The 24,429-nt window shown below is 45.6% G+C and overlaps 1 protein-coding gene across 6 annotated transcripts in view; it reads left to right on the top strand.

Annotated features, from left to right (window-relative positions):
- The first annotated feature begins 1,155 nt into the window (after positions 1-1,155).
- PRMT2 (protein arginine methyltransferase 2) overlaps positions 1,156-24,429 on the top strand; it is a 35,509-nt gene continuing 12,235 nt past the window's right edge. For 4 of the 6 annotated variants that reach the window (XM_069733290.1, XM_069733288.1, XM_069733287.1 and 1 more), the window contains exons 1-5: positions 1,175-3,233; positions 16,886-17,074; positions 17,148-17,309; positions 20,951-21,115; positions 21,397-21,572. In XM_069733290.1, coding sequence (XP_069589391.1) covers positions 2,496-3,233; positions 16,886-17,074; positions 17,148-17,309; positions 20,951-21,115; positions 21,397-21,572 — 1,430 coding nt within the window. In that variant the 5' untranslated portion in view covers positions 1,175-2,495. Of the gene's footprint in view, positions 3,234-16,885; positions 17,075-17,147; positions 17,310-20,950; positions 21,116-21,396; positions 21,573-24,429 lie in introns of all 6 variants that reach the window. The other 2 variants (XM_069733286.1, XM_069733289.1) reach the window with 2 other exon arrangements.

Genomic DNA, 24,429 nt, shown 5'->3' with positions numbered 1-24,429 from the left:
TTTATTTTACAGACAGGGTAAAAAGTGCTCTATTTTTGCGTACTGTCCTGTAATTTCTGGGAGATTGGTGAGCCTGCAGCGGAGCACAGCATGGCCCAGTTCTGTATATAGTGCTGTCCCAGCATTTGTCCTCCTACATTTATTGCACATTAATGTACCAGCTGCTAATAACCACGTTATTTATTCCTAGTTATAACCAGCTGTCTAATATGGGATACTATTAGCACACAGTGCCTGTCGCACCGCACACTGTGCCTGTCGCACCGCACACTGGGCCTGTCGCACCGCACACTGGGCCTGTCGCACCGCACACAGCGCCTGTCGCACCGCACACAGTAACTGTCACACCGCACACAGTAACTGTCACACCGCACACAGTGTCAGTCACACCGCACATAGTAACTGTCACACCGCACACAGTAACTGTCACACCGCACACAATGTCTGTCACACCGCACACAGCGCCTGTCACACCGCACAGTAACTGTCACACCGCACACAATGTCTGTCACACCGCACACAGCGCCTGTCACACCGCACAGTAACTGTCACACCGCACACAATGTCTGTCACACCGCACACAGCGCCTGTCACACCGCACACAGTAACTGTCACACCGCACACAGCGCCTGTCACACCGCACACAATGCCTGTCACACCGCACACAGCGCCTGTCACACCGCACACACTGCCTGTCACACCGCACAGCACCTGTCACACCGCACACAGCGCCTGTCACACCGCACACAGCGCCTGTCACACCGCACACAATGTCTGTCACACCGCACACAGTAACTGTCACACCGCACACACTGCCTGTCACACCGCACACAGCGCCTGTCACACCGCACACAGCGCCTGTCACACCGCACACAGCGCCTGTCACACCGCACACAGCGCCTGTCACACTGCACACAGTAACTGTCACACCGCACACAATGTCTGTCACACCGCACACAGCGCCTGTCACACCGCACACAGTGACTGTCACACTGCACACACTGCCTGTCACACTGCACACACTGCCTGTCTGACCTCTGCCACACTCACAACTTGGAATAAGGACTCCATTCTAATGCACATGCGCACTTCATTGAGCTGTCTGAACTACATTTCCCATAATGCATCACTGCTGAGTAATCAGAGACGCGGGTCAGTGTTTTGAAGTCCTAACGCTTCCGTGCTGGGGGAAAGGAAGGTGAAATAGCGGATTCCGCTGCCCCCTGAGCTGCGGTGTGTGAGAAGCAATGTGGGGGCGACTCTGCTAGTACTTCTCGGCGAGTAGAGGGCGGCTGTCAGTGCACTGTAGTGTAGCGTTAGTGGGTGCGGAGGAGCGCACTGTAGTGTAGCGTTAGTGGGTGCAGAGGAGCGCACTGTAGTGTAGCGTTAGTGGGTGCAGAGGAGCGCACTGTAGTGTAGCGTTAGTGGGTGCAGAGGAGCGCACTGTAGTGTAGCGTTAGTGGGTGCAGAGGAGCGCACTGTAGTGTAGCGTTAGTGGGTGCAGAGGAGCGCACTGTAGTGTAGCGTTAGTGGGTTCAGAGGAGCGCACTGTAGTGTAGCGTTAGTGGGTGCAGAGGAGCGCACTGTAGTGTAGTGTTAGTGGGTGCAGAGGAGCGCACTGTAGTGTAGCGTTAGTGGGTGCAGAGGAGCGCACTGTAGTGTAGCGTTAGTGGGTGCAGAGGAGCGCACTGTAGTGTAGCGTTAGTGGGTGCAGAGGAGCGCACTGTAGTGTAGCGTTAGTGGGTGCAGAGGAGCGCACTGTAGTGTAGCGTTAGTGGGTGCAGAGGAGCGCACTGTAGTGTAGCGTTAGTGGGTGCAGAGGAGCGCACTGTAGTGTAGCGTTAGTGGGTGCAGAGGAGCGCACTATAGTGTGGCGTTAGTGGGTGCGGAGGAGCGCACTGTAGTGTAGCGTTAGTGGGTGCGGAGGAGCGCACTGTAGTGTAGCGTTAGTGGGTGCAGAGGAGCGCACTGTAGTGTAGCGTTAGTGGGTGCAGAGGAGCGCACTGTAGGGTAGCGTTAGTGGGTGAGGAGGAGCGCACTGTAGTGTAGAATTAGTGGGTGCAGAGGAGCGCACTGTAGTGTAGCGTTAGTGGGTGCGGAGGAGTGCACTGTAGTGTAGCGTTAGTGGGTGTAGAGGAGGGCACTGTAGTGTAGCGTTAGTGGGTGTAGAGGAGGGCACTGTAGTGTAGCGTGGGTTCAGAGGAGCGCACTGTAGTGTAGCGTTAGTAGGTGCAGAGGAGCGCACTGTAGTGTAGAATTAATGGGTGCAGAGTTGTATTTGGTACTTGGGAGCCCAGTGGAGCCGTAATAGTGAGGTAGCAGAGCCACCTGCATGTAACTGGTAGTAGATGTGCAGGTGGTGGGTCCACATCTAGGGGTGGTATCTTGGGGTGATGGTGACGTTCTGCACCCCCGGAGGACCCCCAGGTGATGAGTGCCCCCCATGTAAAGTCCCCAGGGTTAGGGATAGAACAGAGAACCTCCAGTAACTTGCAATGGAGAAAGAGAAGATCTGGGACGCTTCAGAGGAGGGCAGAGAGGGGGAGAAGGACGCGGCTCCTCCTGGAGAAGATGGGAGGAGAGGTGTTGGGGGCCAAGATCAGTGCAGCCATGAAAATATGGAGCGAGGGTCCAGTCCCCATGATGTTAACGAGCTGCACATGGAGCCCCTGATGCTGGTGGTGCGAGAGATGGAAAGTGAACTTACTGTAGAAAAACACAAAGAGCCCAGAGGTGGCGGAAACTCAGCCGGAGGTAGATTGGAGAGGACAGAACCAGGCTCAGGTGGCCACGGTCACACGGAGAGAAATCGTCAGCGTCATGGTCAGGACGTGGAAGACGGGCGTTCAGTTACTACTGAAACCGCTGGTATAGAGCGGGATATGGGCAAATATGTTGGTGTTACCAAAAAGGTTGTCAGGAGGTCATTTGTCTGCAATGGTAGCAAGGACTTAAAGTGTGAAGAACGTTTTCTTCTCCAAAGAGACCCAAGGACAAGGCCGTGTGATCATAGTGCGTTAGAAGGAGACGTGGGAGATGTTGAGAATGAAGACCTGGCAGAAGAAAGTGGAGACTGTCATCCAAAGGAGCACAAAGCTGGGACGCCTTGTGAGAAATCTGCAGACACTTCTTGCTTGGCGGCGTCCTGTAGTATCGCGGATTATCCATACGCCGACTTCAGCACAAATGAATTCATTGTGATGTGCGACTTTGCTGCTGCTGAGGATACACAGGTACGGACTCAAGTCTAGAATCTTCCTTTTTCTTTAAATTCCTTAATCTGTTACTTTATCAACTTTTTAGATACGTGAAATTAAAGGGAACCTGTCACCAGTTTTGTCATATAACAGCTAAAACTATCCCCTTACTCGGCGCCTGTGCTGCATGCTATAAATGGTAATATAACCCCCTGACTCTCTGAATACACCCCAAAAACCATTTTAAGTATTCCCTCGCTGTATGGAAAGCTGGTCAGTCCGGTCTGATGTGTGGTTTCAGGCCTCTCCATTCCTCACCCCGACTGGTGCTCGTCGTCCTTTTTCTTTCTTTAGTTGATGTGGAAGACGCCTCACGTCACCCACATTGCCGGGCAAAATGTTGCACCTGCGAACAGAAATCGTAGCTCGTGCCTGTGTACTATGCTCTGCCCTACTGCAGCACTTATGTTTTCGGCTCTGCCCGCAGTAGGGCAAAGCATGGTGTTCACACAGGAGCCACTATTTCCGGTAGCAGGCGCAAAATTTCACCCGGCAATGTGGATGACGCCAGATGTCTTCCATGTCAATTAAAGAAGGAGGACAGCAGCTGGGGGAAGGGATGGAGAGGCCATAAGTCACACCCATCGGACCGACACAACTTCCATACAGCATAGAAAAATGTAGAAGTGTTTTTGGAGGGTTAGGCTGCCGTCACACTCAGCGTAAGACAATACGGTCCGTATATTACGGCCGTAATACGTTGAAAAGTCCCTAAAATAGTGGTCCGTAGCTCCTCCGTAGGCAGGGTGTTTCAGCGTTTTTTGTGCATGACATCCTCCGTATGTAATCCGTACGGCATCCGTACTGCGTGTTTTTCTCGCAGGCTTGCAAAACCGACATACGGCTATACAAGGGATCCATGTGTAAAAAAACAAAAAAAAACAAACATATATACTGTGTGTATATATATATATATATATATATATCAGTAGACACATATATGTATATACATTATTATTTCATACAGCGCTAGATAGCTTTAAAGCCGGTAATTCAATTGCCGGCTTTTGCTATCTCCTTCCTAAAACCCGTCATCATATGAGACATGGTTACATACAGTAAACCATCTCATATCCCCATTTTTTTTGCATATTCCACACTACTAATGTTAGTAGTGTGTATATGCAAAATTTGGCCGTTCTAGCTATTAAATTAAAGGGTTAAATGGCGGAAAAAATTGGCGTGGGCTCCCGCGCAATTTTCTCTGCCAGAGTAGTAAAGCCAGTGACTGAGGGCAGATATTAATAGCCTGGAGAGGGTCCATGGTTATTGCCCCTCCCCCCCCCCCCCGGCTAAAAACATCTGCCCCCAGCCACCACAGAAAAGGCACATCTGGAAGATGTGCCTATTCTGGCACTTGGCCACTCTCTTCCCATTCCCGTGTAGCGGTGGGATATGGGGTAATGAAGGGTTAATGTATGCAATGTATGTTGCTATTGTAAGGTGACATTAAACCAAATTAATAATGGAGAGGCGTCAATTATGACACCTATCCATTATTAATCCAATACTAGTAAAGGGTTAAAGAAAACCCACACACATTATTCAAAATTATTTTATTGAAATAAAAACAAAGGTTGTTGTAATAATTTATTCTACGCTCAATCCTTCTGAAGACCCTCGCTCTGTAACAAAGAAAAAATAATAAACCAACAATATACATACCTTCCGAAGATCTGTAAGGTCCCACGATGTAAATCCATCTGAAGGGGTTAAAACATTTTGCAAGCCATGAGCTCTGCTAATGCAGCGCTGCTCCTGCCTGCAAAATCCCGGAGAATGAAGGTAAAGTAGGTCAATGACCTATATTTACCTTCATTTGCGGTGAGGCGCCCTCTGCTGCTTGTTCCTGGAGCGTGGGAACTTTCCTAGAAAGCTCCCAGGCTCGAGTTCATATGAAGACAACCAGCAGAGGGCGCCCTCATATGAACTCGAGCCTGGGAGCTTTCTAGGAAAGTTCCCACGCTCCAGGAACAAGCAGCAGAGGGCGCCTCACCGCAAATGAAGGTAAATATAGGTCATTGACCTACTTTACCTTCATTCTCCGGGGTTTTGCAGGCAGGAGCAGCGCTGCATTAGCAGAGCTCATGGCTGCAAAATGTTTTAACCCCTTCAGATGGATTTACATCGTGGGACCTTACAGATCTTCGGAAGGTATGTATATTGTTGGTTTATTATTTTTTCTTTGTTACAGAGCGAGGGTCTTCAGAAGGATTGAGCGTAGAATAAATTATTACAACAACCTTTTGTTTTTATTTCAATAAAATAATTTTGAATAATGTGTGTTTTTTTTTTTTTTTAACCCTTTACTAGTATTGAATTAATAATGGATAGGTGTCATAATTGATGCCTCTCCATTATTAATTTGGCTTAATGTCACCTTACAATAGCAAGGTGGCATTAACCCTTCCAGGGTGGATTTGATTTAAATCTAACTGATTTAAATCACGATTTAAATCACGATTTAAATCACTAGTCAGTAAGGCTTGATTTAAATCAGTGATTTAAATCAAAGTTTCTACCTAAACTAGTTCTTGCTACGTTAACATGCAAGTAGATGAAGATTTTTAGAATCACTTTTTTTATTACTTTTTTCTCCCCAGTTTAATGGGTTAATCATTCATATTTGGACACCACTGTTCTGTTGTACTTAGGAAGGAGAAAAATAATCCTGGCCTTAATAACAATTTAAATAGATTTATTCAACTGAAACAATAACAACATTACAGCATAAGTTATTTGCTTAAACAAACATCCATGTTTGTTAACTAATTTGGCTAAACAAAATATATATATTATAAGAAACTTAAACTGTCAGCCCAGCCGACATATGAAAAACTTAAATACTACTGTCCCTGCTGTCCTCTGTAGCTCACTTGTCGTCATCTTCATCATCATCTTCTTCTTTGTTCCTATTCATAATCTGGAAAAGAAAAACAAGCTTTCCTGCTTTATTGGGTCCCAACCGATTTCTCAATTTAGAATGAATGAGTCCAAATGAAGAGAATATTCTTTCAACGCCTGCAGAAGAAGCTACTGCTGTTAAAAGTGAAATCATTACTTGAACAGTCTCTAAATCCAAGCGCTTAAAGGGAGCCTGTCACCCCGAAAATCGCGGGTGAGGTAAGCCCACCGGCATCAGGGGCTTATCTACAGCATTCTGTAATGCTGTAGATAAGCCCCCGATGTTACTTGAAAGAGGAGAAAAAGACGTTATATTATACTCACCCAGGGGCGGTCCCGCTGCTGGTCAGGTCGGATGGGCGTCTCCGGTCCGCTGCGGCGCCTCCCATCTTCATTACAAGACATCCTCTTCTGATCTTCAGCCACGGGTCCGGCGCAGGCGTACTTTGCTCTGCCCTCTTGATATTAATATCTGTCCTCAGTCACTGGCTTTACTACTCTGGCGGAGAAAATTGCGCGGGAGCCCACGCCAATTTTTTCCGCCATTTAACCCTTTAATAGCTAGAACGGCCAAATTTTGCATATACACACTACTAACATTAGTAGTGTGGAATATGCAAAAAAATGGGGATATGAGATGGTTTACTGTATGTAAACCATGTCTCATATCATGTCGGGTTTAGGAAGGAGATAGCAAAAGCCGGTAATTGAATTACCGGCTTTAAAGCTGTATAGCGCTGTATGAAATATTAATATATATACATATATGTGTCTCACTCACATATACATATATATATATATATATATATATTTATTTATTCTATGTGTACACATTTATTCTACCTATTCTATTGTAAGCTGTCAGTGTGATTTTACTGTACACCGCAATGAATTGCCGGCTTTTCTCTCTAACACCGCTGCGTATTTCTCGCAAGTCACACTGCTGGTCCGTGTGTAATCCGTATTTTTGGGGCTTCCATAGACTTTCATTGGCGTTTTTTTTGCGCAATGCGGTGACAAACGCAGCATGCTGCGATTTTCTACGGCCGTAGCAAGCCGTATAATACAGATCAGTAAAATACGGCAGATAGGAGCAGGGGCATAGGGAATAATTGGGCCGTGTGTAATGCGTGTTTTACGGATGTATTTTATGCGCTCATACGTCCGTAAAACTCGCTAGTGTGACGCCGGCCTTATACAGGGGGTTATATAAGCATTTATGGAATGCAGCACAGGCGCTGAATAAGGGGATAGTTTTAGTTGATAGATGACAAAACTGTTGACTGGTTCCCTTTAAATGGAATTTACAGTTTTATTAGCCTGAAGGCTTATATTCAGTATTGCTTACCTACCGTGTTCTGGCGCTGACACTTTACTGTGTTTAGCGATCGGCGTGATGTCACTGTAACCAGTGACCAGCTGGGGGCAGCGGAGAGGCGGCGCTGCGCAAGCAGTGGGTAAGCAATGCAGGATTTGCAATTCAGACCTTTAGTCAACCACTGTAAGGCTAAGTTCATATTTTGTGAATGGATTAGGTTAGCTTTAGATACTTCTATAACACATCCAACCTAGAGTTATCAGGGGAACGTGTCAGATTTTGATGTGGATTTTCCACAGTGATGTCCAACAGCTGTCCTAATATACCTCTGATGTAGTTCTGCACAGTAGCTGTAGAGTTATGCATCGTTGCAAACACTTCCAGATCTCATCTCGCAGTGCTGTCTGCTTTCACTTTCCTCTCACACTGACTACCGTGAGATGAGATTGGAAGTGTTTGTAATGATACATAACTCAGCTCTACTGTATCTCTGCACAGTAGCTGCAGAGATCAGAGAAGACAGAAAGGCATGTTCTTTTCTCCCCTATACGACGCTGTCTGCTTTTGATTGGTCAACCTGATGTAGGTTAAAGGTACCGTCACACTAGACGATATCGCTAGCGATCCGTGACGTTGCAGCGTCCTCGCTAGCGATATCGTCCAGTGTGACACGCAGCAGCGATCAGGCCCCTGCTGTGATGTCGCTGGTCGGGGAAGAAAGGCCAGAACTTTATTTCGTCGCTGGCTCTCCCGCTGACATCGCTGAATCGGTGTGTGTGACACCGATTCAGCGATGTCTTCGCTGGTAACCAGGGTAAACATCGGGTTACTAAGCACAGGGCCGCGCTTAGTAACCCGATGTTTACCCTGGTTACCATCGTTAAAGTAAAAAAACAAACACTACATACTTACCTACCGCTGTCTGTCCTCGGTGCTCTGCTTCTCTGGTCTGGCTGTGAGCGCCGGGCAGCCGGAAAGCAGAGCGGTGACGTCACCGCTCTGCTTTCCGGCCGCTGTGCTCACAGCCAGACCAGAGAAGCAGAGCGCCGAGGACAGACAGCGGTAGGTAAGTATGTAGTGTTTGTTTTTTTACTTTAACGATGGTAACCAGGGTAAACATCGGGTTACTAAGCGCGGCCCTGCGCTTAGTAACCCGATGTTTACCCTGGTTACCGGCATCGTTGGTCGCTGGAGAGCGGTCTGTGTGACAGCTCTCCAGCGACCAAACAGCGACGCTGCAGCGATCCGGATTGTTGTCGATATCGCTGCAGCGTCGCTTAGTGTGACGGTACCTTAAGAAGTACACGACCCCAGAGACAATATCTAGTAATATCCAGCTGAACTATAGCATAAATTGTAACTTAAATTTTATAAGTTAATATCTCCACAATGGAGAACAGGAATTAAAAGAAACAAACTTTTACTCGGCTCTGCAGCCACTGTTCCATGATGTGGTCAGCTTATGATGCTCAAAACAGTGAAAGGTCCTTTTTATCTACTTCGAGGGCACCCATATACTTGAATCGTCAAGTCGGGCCAGGATTTACTCCGTTCTAAAACTCACTGCACAGTAGAGCAGCTGCGGGAGAGGAGAGCTGGATGCCAGACACAGCCAGACTCCGCATGGACTGATTTAAATTGGAATAAAAAAGGTACAGTAATAGTATCAGAAAAATAGTAAGGGTCTCACCCACCCCTGATGAAGCGTATGTGATACACACATTGGGTGTTTGGTGGGTGAGCTCCTCACTATTTTTCTGCTGCTATTCCTTGTACCTTCTTTTTATCCTCTCTTTAGGGAATCATTCTTTTGGCACTCCAATTTATATTGTCTGTGTATCATGCTTGCTTGGTTTTGCATATATTTTATGTACTAACCATCATTATCCGCTTTTGGGCATAAACTTTTTTTTTTTTCTATTTACTGTCTTATTCTCTGTGTCGTGTTAGATATATTTCTGCTTTTTAACTGTCGTCTTATAGAGTCGAATTTTAACCTATTTGCATTTGCTTTGGTCCCTGCACGTGTTATGTTTTGCTGGTTCTTGCTTCATGTTTGTGCTTTGGGACTTCCCACTTTGCAACTTCTGTCTTTAAAAAATAAATTTAAAAAAGCCACTGCCAATCCAAATGATTGTTACTATCCCCACCCCCATCAAAAATGTTTTTGTTTTTTTTAAAAAAAGGGAGAACAAATTTTCAAATTTACTTTATTCATTCATGTCCGATATCTCAATTTAGGTGAAAAAAATAAAGAGGGTATGAAAATAACAAAATTTAAGTCCCGTGTATCACAAAAAAAATATGCTAAAATAATTTAAACATCCAAATGAGAAAACAGTTTACAGCTCCCTAAACTGCATGTGTCAAAAACCCTGAAAATATGACTGGTCAGAAACAGGGGTAAATGGTCTGGTCCTGAACTGGTTAAACATTGAAAAAGTTCTGCCAAACTTATCAGGCAATAGGAGGAGATGCTACAAAATCTGAGAAAACCAAACAAGTCTAAGCCACCTTTACATTAACCCCTTCCCGACCTGTGACACAGCGTACGCGTCATGAAAGTCGGTGCCAATCCGACCTGTGACGCATATGCTGTGTCACAGAATGATCGCGTCCCTGCAGATCGGGTGAAAGGGCTAACTCCCATTTCACCCGATCAGCAGGGACAGGGGGAGTGGTAGTTTAGCCCAGGGAGGGTGGCTTCACCCCCCCCCGTGGCTACGATCGCTCTGATTGGCTGTTGAAAGTGAAACTGCCAATCAGAGCGATTTGTAATATTTCACCTAAAAAACTGGTGAAATATTACAATCCAGCCATGGCCGATGCTGCAATATCATCGGCCATGGCTGGAAACACTTATGTGCACCCACCCCACCCCACCGATCGCCCCCCCAGCCCTCCGATCTGTGCTCCGCTCCCCTCCGTCCTGTGCTCCGCTCTCCCGTCCTCCTGTCCGCTCCCCCCGTGCTCCAATCACACCACCCGTGCTCCAATCAAACCCCCCCGCACTCCGATCCCCCCCCCGCACAGCGATTTTTCCCCCCCCCCCCGTGCTCCGATCCCCCACCCCGTGCTCCAATCCACCCCCCCGTGTTTCGATCCACCCCCCCGTGCTCCGTTGCCCCCCCGTGCCCTGATCTCCCCCCCCCCTTATACTTACCGAGCCTCCCGGGGTCCGTCCGTCTTCTTTCCTGGGCGCCGCCATCTTCCAAAATGGCGGGCGCATGTGCAGTGCGCCCGCCGAATCTGCCGGCCGGCAGATTCGTTCCAGAGTGAATTTTGATCACTGAGATAGGTTATATCTCAGTGATCAAAATAAAAAAAAATAGTAAATGACCCCCCCCCCCCCCTTTGTTACCCCAATAGGTAGGGACAATAAAAAAAATAAAGATTATTTTTTTTCCCACTAAGGTTGGGGTAAGAAGTAGGGTTAGGGTTAGGGTTCGGGATGAGCACACGTATTCTGGTCCTCTGCGGATTTTTCCGCAGAGGATTTGATAAATCCGCAGTGCTAAACCGCTGTGGATTTACCGCGGTTTTTCTGCGCATTTCACTGCGGTTTTACAACTGCGATTTTCTATTGGAGCAGTTGTAAAACCGCTGCGGAATCCGCAGAAAGAAGTGACATGCTGCGGAATGTAAACCGCTGCGTTTCCGTGCAGTTTTTCTGCAGCATGTGTACAGCGATTTTTGTTTCCCATAGGTTTACATTGATCTGTAAACTCATGGGAAACTGCTGCGGATCCGCAGCGTTTTCCGCAGCGTGTGCACATACCTTTAGAATTAGGCTATGTGCACATGGCGCGGATTTGGCTGCGGATCCGCAGCAGTGTTCCATCAGGTTTACAGTACCATGTAAACATATGGAAAACCAAATCCGCTGTGCCCATGGTGCGGAAAATACCACGCGGAAACGCTGCGTTGTATTTTCCACAGCATGTCAATTCTTTGTGCGGATTCCGCAGCGTTTTACACCTGTTCCTCAATAGGAATCCACAGGTGAAATCCGCACAAAAAACACTGGCAATCCGCAGTGCCTTTTACCCGCGGATTTTTCAAAAATGGTGCGGAAATATCTCACACGAATCCGCAACGCTGGCACATAGCCTTAGGGTTAGGGTTGGGTTGGAATTAGGGTTGTGGTTAGGGGTGTGTTGGGATTAGGGTTGTGGTTAGGGGTGTGTTGGGGTTAGGGTTGTGATTAGGGTTACGGCTACAGTTGGGATAAGGGTTAGGGGTGTGTTGGCGTCAGAATTGAGGGGTTTCCACTGTTTAGGCACATCAGGGGGTCTCCAAACGCAACATGGCGCCACCATTGATTCCAGCCAATCTTGTATTCAAAAAGTCAAATGGTGCTCCCTCGCTTCCGAGCCCCGACGTGTGCCCAAACAGTGGTTTACCCACACATATGGGGTACCAGCATACTCAGGACAAACTGCGCAACAATTACTGGGGTCCAGTTTCTCCTGTTACCCTTGAGAAAATAAAAAATTGCTTGCTAAAACATCATTTTTGAGGAAAGAAAAATGATTTTGTATTTTCACGGCTCTGCGTTGTAAACGTCTGTGAAACACTTGGGGGTTCAAAGTGCTCACCACATATCTAGATAAGTTCCTTGGGGGGTCTAGTTTCCAAAATGGGATCACTTGTGGGGGGTTTCTACTGTTTAGGCACACCAGGGGCTCTGCAAACGCAACGTGACGCCCGCAGAGCATTCCATCAAAGTCTGCATTTCAAAACGTCACTACTTTAATTCCAAGCCCCGGCATGTGCCCAAACAGTAGTTTACCCGCACATATGGGGTATCACCGTACTCAGGAGAAACTGGACAACAAATATTGGGGTCAAATTTCTCCTGTTACCCTTGGGAAAATTAAAAAATTCTGGGCTAAATAATTATTTTTGAGGAAAGAAAACGTATTTATTATTTTCACGGCTCTGCATTATAAACTTCTATGAAGCACTTGGGGGTTCAAAGTGCTCACCACACATCTAGATAAGTTCCTTTCGGGGTCTAGTTTCCAAAATGCGGTCACTTGTGGGGGGTTTCTACTGTTAAGCCACATCAGGGGCTCTGCAAACGCAACGTGATGCCCACAGAGCATTCCATCAAAGTCTGCATTTCAAAACGTCACTACTTCACTTCCGAGCCTCGGCATGTGCCCAAACAGTGGTTTACCCCCACACATCGGGTATCAGCGTACTCAGGAGAAACAGGACAACAACTTTTGGGGTCCAATTTCTCCTGTAACCCTTGGGAAAATAAAAAATTCTGGGCTAAAAAATTATTTTTGAGGAAAGAAAACGTATTTATTATTTTCACGGCTCTGCGTTATAAACTTCTGTAAAGCACTTGGGGGTTGAAAGTGCTCACCACATATCTAGATAAGTTCCTTGGGGGGTCTAGTTTCCAAAATGGGGTCACTTGTGGGGGGTTTCTACTGTTTAGGCACACCAGGGGCTCTGCAAACGCAACGTGACGCCCGCAGAGCATTCCATCAAAGTCTGCATTTCAAAACGTCACTACTTCCCTTCCGAGCCCCGGCATGCGCCCAAACAGTGGTTTACCCCCACATATGGAGTATCAGCGTACTCAGGAGAAACTGGACAACAACTTTTGGGGTCAAATTTCTCCTGTTACCCTTGGGAAAATAAAAAATTGCGGGCTAAAAAATCATTTTTGAGAAAATAAATTTTTTTTTTTTTTTTCATGGCTCTGCGTTATAAACTTTTGTGAAGCACTTGAGGGTTCAAAGTGCTCACCACACATCTAGATTAGTTCCTTTGGGGGTCTAGTTTCCAAAATGGGGTCATTTGTGGGGGATCTCCAATGTTTAAGCACACAGGGGCTCTCCAAACGCGACATGGTGTCCGCAAATGATTGGAGCTAATTTTCCATTTAAAAAGCCAAATGGCGTGCCTTTCCTTCTGAGCCCCGCCGTGCGCCCAAACAGTGGTTTACCCCCACATATGGGGTATCTGCGTACTCAGGACAAACTGGACAACAACATTTGTGGTCCAATTTCTCCTATTACATTGGCAAAATAGGAAATTCCAGGCTAAAAAATCATTTTTGAGAAAAGAAAAATTATTTTTTATTTTCATGGCTCTGCATTATAAACTTCTGTGAAGCACCTGGGGGTTTAAAGTGCTCAGTATGCATCTAGATAAGTTCCTTGGGGGGTCTAGTTTCCAAAATGGGGTCACTTGTGGAGGAGCTCCAATGCATAGGCACACAGGGGCTCTCCAAACGCGACATGGTGTCCGCTAACAATTGGAGCTAATTTTCCATTCAAAAAGTCAAAAGGCGCGCCTTCCCTTCCGAGCCCTGCCGTGTGCCCAAACAGTGGTTTACCCCCACATGTGAGGTATCGGTGTACTCAGGAGAAATTGCCCAACAAATTTTAGGATCCATTTTATCCTGTTGTCCATGTGAAAATGAAAAAATTGAGGCTAAAAGAATTTTTTTGTGAAAAAAAAGTACTTTTTCATTTTTACGGATCAATTTGTGAAGCTCCTGGGGGTTTAAAGGGCTCACTATGCATCTAGATAAGTTCCTTGGGGCGTCTAGTTTCCAAAATGGGGTCACTTGTGGGGGAGCTCCAATTTTTAGGCACACGGGGGCTCTCCAAACGTGACATGGTGTCCGCTAAAGAGTGCAGCCAATTTTTCATTCAAAAAGTCAAATGGCGCTCCTTCCCTACCAAGCCCTGCCGTGCGCCCAAACAGTGGTTTACCCCCACATATGAGGTATCAGCGTACTCAGGACAAATTGGACAACAACTTTCGTTGTTCAGTTTCTCCTTTTACCATTGGGAAAATAAAAAAATTGTTGCTGGAAAATCATTTTTGTGACTAAAAAGTTAAATGTTCATTTTTTCCTTCCATGTTGCTTCTGCTGCTGTGAAGCACCTGAAGGGTTAATAAACTTCTTGAATGTGGTTTTGTGCACCTTGAGGGGTGCAGTTTTTAGAATGGTGTCACTTTTGGGTATTTTCAGCCATGTAGACCCCGTAAACTGACTTCAAATGTGAGGTGGTCCCTAAAAAAAATGGTTTTGTAAATTTCGTTGTAAAAATGAGAAATCGCTGGTCAAATTTTAACCCTTATAACTTCCTAGCAAAAAAAAATTTTGTTTCCAAAATTGTGCTGATGTAAAGTAGACGTGTGGGAAATGTTATTTATTAACTATTTTGTGTCACATAACTCTCTGGTTTAACAGAATAAAAATTCAAAATGTGAAAATTGCGAAATTTTCAAAATTTTCGCCAAATTTCCGTTTTTATCACAAATAAACACAGAATTTATTGACCTAAATTTACCACTAACATGAAGCCCAATATGTCACGAAAGAACAATCTCAGAACCGCTAGGATCCATTGAAGCGTTCCTGAGTTATTACCTCATAAAGGGACACTGGTCAGAATTGCAAAAAACGGCAAGGTCTTTAAGGTCAAAATAGGCTGGGTAATGTATGGGAATCTGCACCCATCGGGTATTTATGGCAAATGTTGTGGAAATAGTAAACCAAATTTCCGACTCCTTTTAATGTTTCAAATAATAATTAATAAAAACATATTTACTTTAGTTATTTCATAAATAGATGCCTTAGATTGATAGAAAATGACTTTTATATTAACATTGCTAAACTTTCCTTAAACAGAACCAGTTATTGTAAAATGACGCTATTAACCTGCGGCTATTGGGTTAATCTGTAGGTTAATATTGTTCTAAAGCTGTGCAGCTTTCCGTACTGAAAGCCCCGCTGCCAGGAGGAAATTAACTTTATTTCTATTATATACATAGAGGCGCGGCTGGCACTGCTTCAGTCACCACTCATCACATAGTGAGCAGTGGCTGTAACCACGCCCTGGCACTGACTGACAGCCAGTTAGCAGTGTATTAGTACAGATCCAGCTGTCAGTCAGTGCTGGGAAGTTGTTACAGCCACCAATAACTATGCACTGGGCAGTGACAGGTGTTATCTGAGCATGCTCGGGTTCTAACAGAGTGACTTCCGTGTGCTCGAATACTATGTTCAGGTCCCCGCAGACGCGTGTCACACGGCTGTTCGACAGCTGCAATACAGGCGGGGAGTTGAAAATATTTTTCGAGCACGCCGAAGACACTCGGTTAGCACCCTAGCATGCTGGGATAACACCTTATTGGAGCATGTTCACTCATGACTAGTTAACTTTAAATCCTTAAAGCTTTTTGAGGAAAGGCTCCTGTCTGGCACTGAAACGCGTTAGTGTATTAAAAAAAAACCCCTGTAATCAGGGCTGTGGAGTCAGTAAGCCACAGTTGCGACTCCGACTCCTGGATTTTATCAGGTTCCGACTCCGACTCCTTCATAAATGGCCAATTCGTAACAATAAATTTACTGTTGTCAAATATTAACATCGTGCTTATTCAGTTTCTCACCATCATATAAGTAATCAGACCACTTAGAGCAAAAACTATATTTATTAGAATACAATTAGAAAATAGCAAATAACTTTTATAAACTTTTCTAAACTCTTGTAAGTAAATATGCAATAAACAATGTTATGCAGTTAATAAGAAATAATCTATAAATTTGTCCTCAGAAATAGTATTGCCTCTGTCAGATCCTCCTTCATGGATGAATACATACCATGAGATACGGCCTACCCAAAACCCTGTCTGATGACAAATGCACACATAGCAGGATGCAGCAGGCCTCCACTGATAAAGGCTAGGGGCGGCACAGGTGCAAATTACTTGATAAAAACAGCCACCCCAACCAAACATTGCAGGGTTTGGCTGCCTAGCAAAAAAAATGCACATTGATAAAACTCACATAGGACGCCAGTCACACTGATAGGTGTAGTGCACAGTGTCTGGTATGCACACCAAAGTCTAGTCTAGAGGAGGAACATTACTACTAAGAATTTGCAACACATTTTCACTTTCAGTTTCATACATTGTAAGTAGGGGGGTTGGGGCAGCATGAGGTTAACCAAGTATAAGATTAGATAAGGGCAGTGGAGAAGAGTGACACACAAGAAGTAAGAAATGTCTCTATCTCCAGCAGAACTGATTATCACTGTTGTTCATAGTTTGATAGAACATATATATTTGAGTAACATTTATAAAATTCATATGAAAGTTCAATTATGAAATATTAATACATTTTTTTTAAAGCTGGAGTCGGTACTCTTCTACCGACTCCACAGCCCTGCCTGTAATACTCTCTGGATATCCTATCTGTGAGCGCAGCCCCGCACATCTTGATAATCTCCGCTTTGCCAGTATGCCTTAAATGCTGAAGATGGGACAACTCTAAGTATTATTATAACGTCTTAATAAAAAAATAAAGATTATTATATTATTATGTTTTATTTATTGTTTGTGTTGCTTTTTTATTTTTTTGTCTTTGCAGCTGAGTCTTTCCCAGGGAGATAAGGTCTCTCTCCTTGATGCAGTGACAGCGGAGTGGTGGTGGGTTGCGCACAATGGTCGCTGTGGGTATGTACCGGCCACTCATTTGCGTGCAGTGCATGATGAAGAGGATTCTGACATCGATGATCCCTGGCAGGATGAAGAATACTATGGAAGTTACAAGACTCTGGTGAGGCCCCTTCACATTCTTTCTATACGTCTGGACACACTGAGGCCCATTACTGTCCATTTTCAATCCCTAGAAACTGCACTTGGAAATGTTGTCAGATCAGCCTCGTACTGAGACTTATAGAAATGTCATAATACAAAACAGCACGGCCCTGAAGGGCAAACGGATCCTTGACCTGGGATGTGGGACTGGGATCATAAGCTTCTTCTGTGCGCAGCTGGCGGAGCCTGAGATTGTGAGTCGTTTTTCTCTACATATCATCTGTCTGGTAATTAAACAGTTTTTCCGTCTTGTAAAGTCATGACAAGTCGCTAGGGTATGCCATCACTTCTGAACGGTGGCGTTCTAATTGATTAAATCCATTGATCCTGAGACTGGGCTGCGTTCACATGATGCGGCCACATTGCAAACGTTTTTGCTGCAGCTTTGTAAAACCTTAGAAAAATGATATATTTTTGCTTCAATTGCGGCAAGGAAACAGAACACTGCCGCAACGTGTGAACACAGATGTGGCTGTGCAAGAAATATACTCCATTCACTGACTGGAGTACATTTCTGTTGTGATCTATGCCAGCGTTATGATGAATTTGCCAGCTGTGCTCTGCCACACACCCTTATTAAACTGCACTTTTTAAAAAAAAAAAAAAGTTGGTGATGCTGAGCCGGACTGGCTCAGTGCAAAGGCAGAAGATGAGAAAACGGTGCACAATATAGAAATCACTATTTTCCTTTGCCTCTGTCCCTCACAAGTTCCTATTTCCAGTAGCCAGTTGACCCGGATCTAGTGTCATTTCCGCTGCAGCCATGTCTACCGCACATGTCTCAATGTGTCGTCAGATTGTGATGTTCAAGTTCACTTTTAAGAATCAGGTGTAATTGATTGTGTTGGTTTTGTTCAACTTGATCTGCCTGTTATGCTTAAAATGAAAAAAACAAAACAAGGCACTTCTGGAAAAATAGTGGCGCACAAGTAGGATAACCAAATACGTCAACTGTAAGTAGAAACACTTGGCAGTCGTTTAGGTGTGTTCAATGGAAATTTATTAAGCGTAGTAAATCCAGAAAAAATAAGATGTTTCGAACAACACAACACCTTCATCGTGATAGAGGAAAACAGTGAATAATAGCGCCAGGTGAAGGTCTGCGGTGTCGAATTCCAAGACTAGAAGACTGTACTATACCTTTTAGCACTGATTCATCAAGACTTTTTATGGTCTATAGACAAGTGTTTCCTCCAGGACTGTGGAGTCAGTATAAAATGGACCAACTCCGATAGTATACAGTATAATAAATTGGGTTCAGTAGTTCAATGCTATAAATGTTTTCAAAATAATTTTTGGGAAAGTTATGAAATGTCCTATAAATGTACGTGCTCAGTAGTGACCAGTGCTGTGGAGTCGTACTTGAGATGAATCTGTACTACACTTTATGTACATGCTCAGTAGTGACCGGAGCTGTGGAGTCGTAGTTGAAATGAATCTGTGCTGCACTTTATGTACATGCACAGTAGTGACCGGAGCTGTGGAGTCGTAGTTGAGATGAATCTGTGCTGCACTTTATGTACATGCTCAGTAGTGACCGGAGCTGTGGAGTCGTAGGTGAGATGAATCTGTGCTGCACTTTATGTACGTGCTCAGTAGTGACCAGTGCTGTGGAGTCGTACTTGAGATGAATCTGTACTACACTTTATGTACATGCTCAGTAGTGACTGGAGCTGTGGAGTCGTAGTTGAGATGAATCTGTACTGCACTTTATGTACGTGCTCAGTAGTGACCGGAGCTGTGGAGTCGTAGGTGAGATGAATCTGTGCTGCACTTTATGTACGTGCTCAGTAGTGACCGGTGCTGTGGAGTCGTACTTGAGATGAATCTGTACTACACTTTATGTACATGCTCAGTAGTGACCAGTGCTGTGGAGTCGTACTTGAGATGAATCTGTGCTGCACTTTATGTACACGCTCAGTAGTGACCAGTGCTGTGGAGATGAATCTGTGCTGCACTTTATGTACACGCTCAGTTGTTACTGGTGCTGTGGAGTCTGTGTCAGGGAAATTGAGGAGTCGGTGGTTTGGCTTAACGACTCCACAGCCCTGGTTGCCTCTTGCTTAATTGGGGGACATGGGAGACTGAGTGTATGCTGCTGACAAGAGGCAAAAAAATAAGGTAACAATTAGTGTATATTGTGTATATGAATTAATTTAACCTTGGGCATGCACTTGTAGATGATAGCAGACTGGTGACCTCCTCTCCCCTCCCCCTGCAGTTTTTAACCAAATTCAGGATTGGATATATGGCTCCTTTCACACATTTGTGTGTCATGGTCCAAGCAAGGATCATCTGAGCTTCCTGACCCGAACTTGACAGCCTCATATATGGTCACTCTACCTTTAATGGAGTCGTAGGTGAGATGAATCTGTGCTGCACTTTATGTACATGCACAGTAGTGACCGGAGCTGTGGAGTCGTAGTTGAGATGAATCTGTGCTGCACTTTATGTACGTGCTCAGTAGTGACCAGTGCTGTGGAGTCGTAGTTGAGATGAATCTGTGCTGCACTTTATGTACATGCTCAGTAGTGACCGGAGCTGTGGAGTCGTAGTTGAGATGAATCTGTGCTGCACTTTATGTACATGCTCAGTAGTGACCGGAGCTGTGGAGTCGTAGTTGAGATGAATCTGTGCTGCACTTTATGTACATGCACAGTAGTGACCGGAGCTGTGGAGTCGTAGGTGAGATGAATCTGTGCTGCACTTTATGTACGTGCTCAGTAGTGACCAGTGCTGTGGAGTCGTACTTGAGATGAATCTGTACTACACTTTATGTACATGCTCAGTAGTGACCGGAGCTGTGGAGTCATAGTTGAGATGAATCTGTACTGCACTTTATGTACGTGCTCAGTAGTGACCAGTGCTGTGGAGTCGTACTTGAGATGAATCTGTACTACACTTTATGTACATGCTCAGTAGTGACCAGTGCTGTGGAGTCGTACTTGAGATGAATCTGTGCTGCACTTTATGTACACGCTCAGTAGTGACCAGTGCTGTGGAGATGAATCTGTGCTGCACTTTATGTACACGCTCAGTTGTTACTGGTGCTGTGGAGTCTGTGTCAGGGAAATTGAGGAGTCGGTGGTTTGGCTTAACGACTCCACAGCCCTGGTTGCCTCTTGCTTAATTGGGGGACATGGGAGACTGAGTGTATGCTGCTGACAAGAGGCAAAAAAATAAGGTAACAATTAGTGTATATTGTGTATATGAATTAATTTAACCTTGGGCATGCACTTGTAGATGATAGCAGACTGGTGACCTCCTCTCCCCTCCCCCTGCAGTTTTTAACCAAATTCAGGATTGGATATATGGCTCCTTTCACACATTTGTGTGTCATGGTCCAAGCAAGGATCATCTGAGCTTCCTGACCCGAACTTGACAGCCTCATATATGGTCACTCTACCTTTAATGTGACTCCAGTCCATGTGTCACCAGGTTTTTGCTTCCTAATCGAAGAGAAGCATAAAGTAAGCTCTGTATAGCCCAATCCGTGCCATTGTTTGGCAGCTTTCTGCCTACCCTGTGCAAAGGCAGAAAGGTGACAATCATTGGTGAGAGACAGGGATAGACAGAGCTCATGAATATCGACAACTACATTGTCCTCTCAGGGATGAGCTCCTGCTAACAGTTAGCAGCGAGAAGGATAGAAGTTGACCCAACATTATAATTGGGGTTTCTGCCCCCTACTTTACTCTGCACTCAAATGGGGCTGCATAGTTCTGGTGACAGATTCTCTGTAAGATATAATCTTGGCAGGTAAAAATGTCAGTCGTGTAATGTGGCCCTTTTTGTTCAGTCAGTGACGGTGACCACAGCAGTCTGTCACCCACAGGTGTATGCAGTAGAAGCAAGTGAGATTGTGGAGCAGACTGCTAAATTGGTAGACGAAAATGGATACTCGAACATCATCCAGGTTCAGTGTCACAGGGCAGAAGAATTGCAGTTACCTACTAAGGTTGACGTCCTTGTGTCTGAATGGATGGGAACTTGTCTGCTGGTATGGTTTAAAGCTTTATTCTGTTTTGCATCTGCATTTTAATTCTTTGCGCTCATTCTTTATTTAGCTTATATTTCTAATACATTCTCATGCTTGTCCAAGATGTTTTGTACTAATATTGCAGCCTCTTAACTTGTCAAATCTGGTCTGGGAAATTAAAATATAATTTCTAATATGGACATAATGCTGTCTGCAGTGGTCACATAAGAAGGTGCTGTTGAGGTTATGCACTATTCTCCTTCTCTTACCCGGCGACCTAATTCCAAGTTTTCCTTCTGCAGTTTGAATTCATGTTGGAGTCGGTTCTCTTAGCTCGTGACCTGTGGCTGGAGGAAGATGGAGTGATGTGGCCCAGCTCTGCTTGGGTCCACCTAGTGCCATGCACTGCTGACAAAGAGTATGAAACAAGAGTCCTTTTTTGGGATTCTCCTTATGGCCTAGACTTTAGTGTCTTGAAGTAAGTGTCATAATAACATCTACATAGATAATAAATAAAAAGCTCCAGGAAGAATGAATTACAATGAAGTACTGGTACAAGATGCAAAGAATCACAATATTCATACAGCTTAAAAACTGTTAGTGTAAGCTCCAGTGCTAAAGAATATTTCTGTAAATCTACAGAGTTAAAACTCCTTAACTATCGCCCCATAGACTATAAACATTGGAACCGTCCGCATTATATTCTGCAGTGGCGTTCTAAAACGTCACTTCATAGTCTGGCAGCTGCTCAAGATCCTGAAGCTGCGGGGAGCTGGATGTCAGGCACAGCCGGACTCCACATAGAGAAGGTAGATATGGTTTATTTCAGTCTTTCCCTTCCTGATTGCAGTGTATACAGTCCAGCTAGCGCTGACAGCGCTTTCTCCTCATGACAGAATGATCAGTGGGTTTAGGGTACTTAACGCTATGCAGCCATCAGGCTGAATTTGCCCTGCAACTGGGGCTAATATTCCAGCCCCAGTTACAGGAGAAATCAGATAAATTTATATATTTTTTAATTGTTGAAATACACACCACGGTGGTCTTTTATGGGGCAGGCACAATGGTTAAAAAATAAATAAAATAAAGCTGCTGCCAATTCAAAACTTCGGAAAAAAAAGTGTCCAGAAAGGGGAACAAATTTTACAATTATTTATGTGGCCATAAGAGCAAAAAAAATCTTCAAATGTGAAAAACAGCCTGGGCTCACTTTAGGGGCAACTGTTCCCTCAGGGTGCCGATCTCCCCATACCACCCACAGACGGGAACACGGAGTGTTGCCTCCATGTACCCCCTTCCGGAGCCAGGCTACAGTCGGACAATAGCCCTGACCCATCCCTAGGGATGGAACCCATGGGATGTACAGAGGCCCCCCATTGGAGTCCGTGCAGCCCCAACTGCATCACCACTGACTGAAAGCGGATGATGGAAGGAGGCAGTCTGTCCCTCTTCACCTCCCTATCAAAGGGATAGTGGATTGAGTGGCCTAAGAAGCTCAGCACATTTTCGGCTCTGCGACATCTGCGCTGCAGCACCTGACAGTGAGTGAGTGCAGCATCCAGCGGCAGCAGGAGGGCTCCCTTCAGGCGCAGAGAAGGTCCTGGTCCCGATGTCCTGCGGCATTTTTGCTGTTTCTGCGCTTCCCTCTCATCGTGCACCGGCCGATGCTGAAAATTTAGTCCCCGGCTTCTGGCCGTGGGTCTCTCCTTCCCACACAGGCGGCTCTGCCCATGGCCCAAAATTGAGTCCCCGGCTGGCTTCTGCCAGGACTAGGCCCAACTCTGCCCTTAATTCCGCTCACAGGGGCGATTCCCTCTATGCTTCAGGTGCTTCTTATACCAAACAAGAAGGGCCACGGTAATCTCGGCGGCCATATTGGACACACACATGTGTGCGGCTGTTTTTTTTCCTATGCGGTGTCTGGCACAACAGAGTGGGCAGGAACAACAATAAAGAGCGTGGACAAAGGACATCATCCTTGTGGGCACAAGACAAAGGACCTGGGTAAGCGACAAAACGGAGCTTAACCCCTTCTCTGCAGCACACTTCCCTGAGTAGAGTGCGGTATCAAGGGTACACTGTCACAGCCTAAAACAAGGAAGGCTAACAAAACTGTTTTTTGCCTCATGTTCCACTTGCAATTCTTCATTACCTCACCTCATTACCTGGGCCGAGGAAAACCGCTCAATGATCTCAGCGGTTCACATCCCGGGACTGGAAAATTGGGAAGCAGACTTCCTCAGCCATCAAGGTCTCGACTCCGGAGAGTGGTCTCTCCATTCGGAGATCTTCCACCAGATCTGCTATCGTTGGGGAACCCCGGACATGGATCTGATGGCCTCACGGCTAAATTCCAAGGCTCCCAACTTCATAGCTCGGTCCCACAATTCGGCAGCCATCGGGGCAGATGCACTCGTAGCATCAGTTCCAGCTTCCGCACATATTTCCCCCGCTTCCTTTACTGCCGAGAGTCATCAAGAAGATCAGAGCGGAGGGGATACCAGTAAGATTGCGCCAGATTGGTCCCGCAGGGCCTGGTACGCCGAACTAGTTCAACTAGTCGCCGATGTCCCCTGGCGATTACCGAATCGCGCAGACCTGTTGTCCCAGGGCCTCATTTACCATCAGAACTCCAAGGCCCTGTGTTTGACGGCATGGTCGTTGAGTCCTGGGTGCTAACACAGGCAGGCTTCTCTCAGAAAGTCATTTCTACCATGATCAGTACTAAAAAGCCTACGTCTATGCGTATATATCATTGCATTTGGAAGACCTTCTTCTCATGGTGCAAGGACCGAGGACACTCTCCTCTTGAATTTTCCATTCCTTCCATCCTCGAATTTCTTCAGTTGGGTTTGGACTTGGGTCTCGCCCTTAGTTCTCTCAAAGGGCAGATTTCAGCCTTGTCAGTCCTGTTTCAACGTAGAATTGCTAACAGATTACAGGTGAAGACGTTCATTCAGGGAGTCTCCCATGTGATGCCGCCCTATAAGATGCCGTTGGAACCATGGGACCTTAATTTGGTCCTCGGAGTTTAGCAGGAGGCCCCTTTTGAAACTCTGCAGGACGTTCCCCTGTCTTTTGTGTCATGGAAAGTTGCCTTCCTGGTTGCGGTCACGTTCATCCGACGAGTCTCAGAGCTGGCGGCTTTGTCTTGTCAAGTTCCTTTCCTCATTTTTTATCAGGATAAGGTAGTTTTGAGAACATCCCTGTCTTTTCTACCGAAAGTTGTCTCATCTTTCCACCTCAATGAGGAAATTGTCTTGCCTTCACTTTGCCTGGCCCCAGTACATCGCACCGAGAAGGCTCTTCATACACTGGACTTGGCGAGAGCTCTT

Source organism: Ranitomeya imitator, chromosome 7 (genome assembly GCF_032444005.1).
Source record: "Ranitomeya imitator isolate aRanImi1 chromosome 7, aRanImi1.pri, whole genome shotgun sequence".
Taxonomy (NCBI): Eukaryota; Metazoa; Chordata; class Amphibia; order Anura; family Dendrobatidae; genus Ranitomeya; species Ranitomeya imitator.
This window is presented reverse-complemented; position numbering and strand designations above follow the sequence as displayed.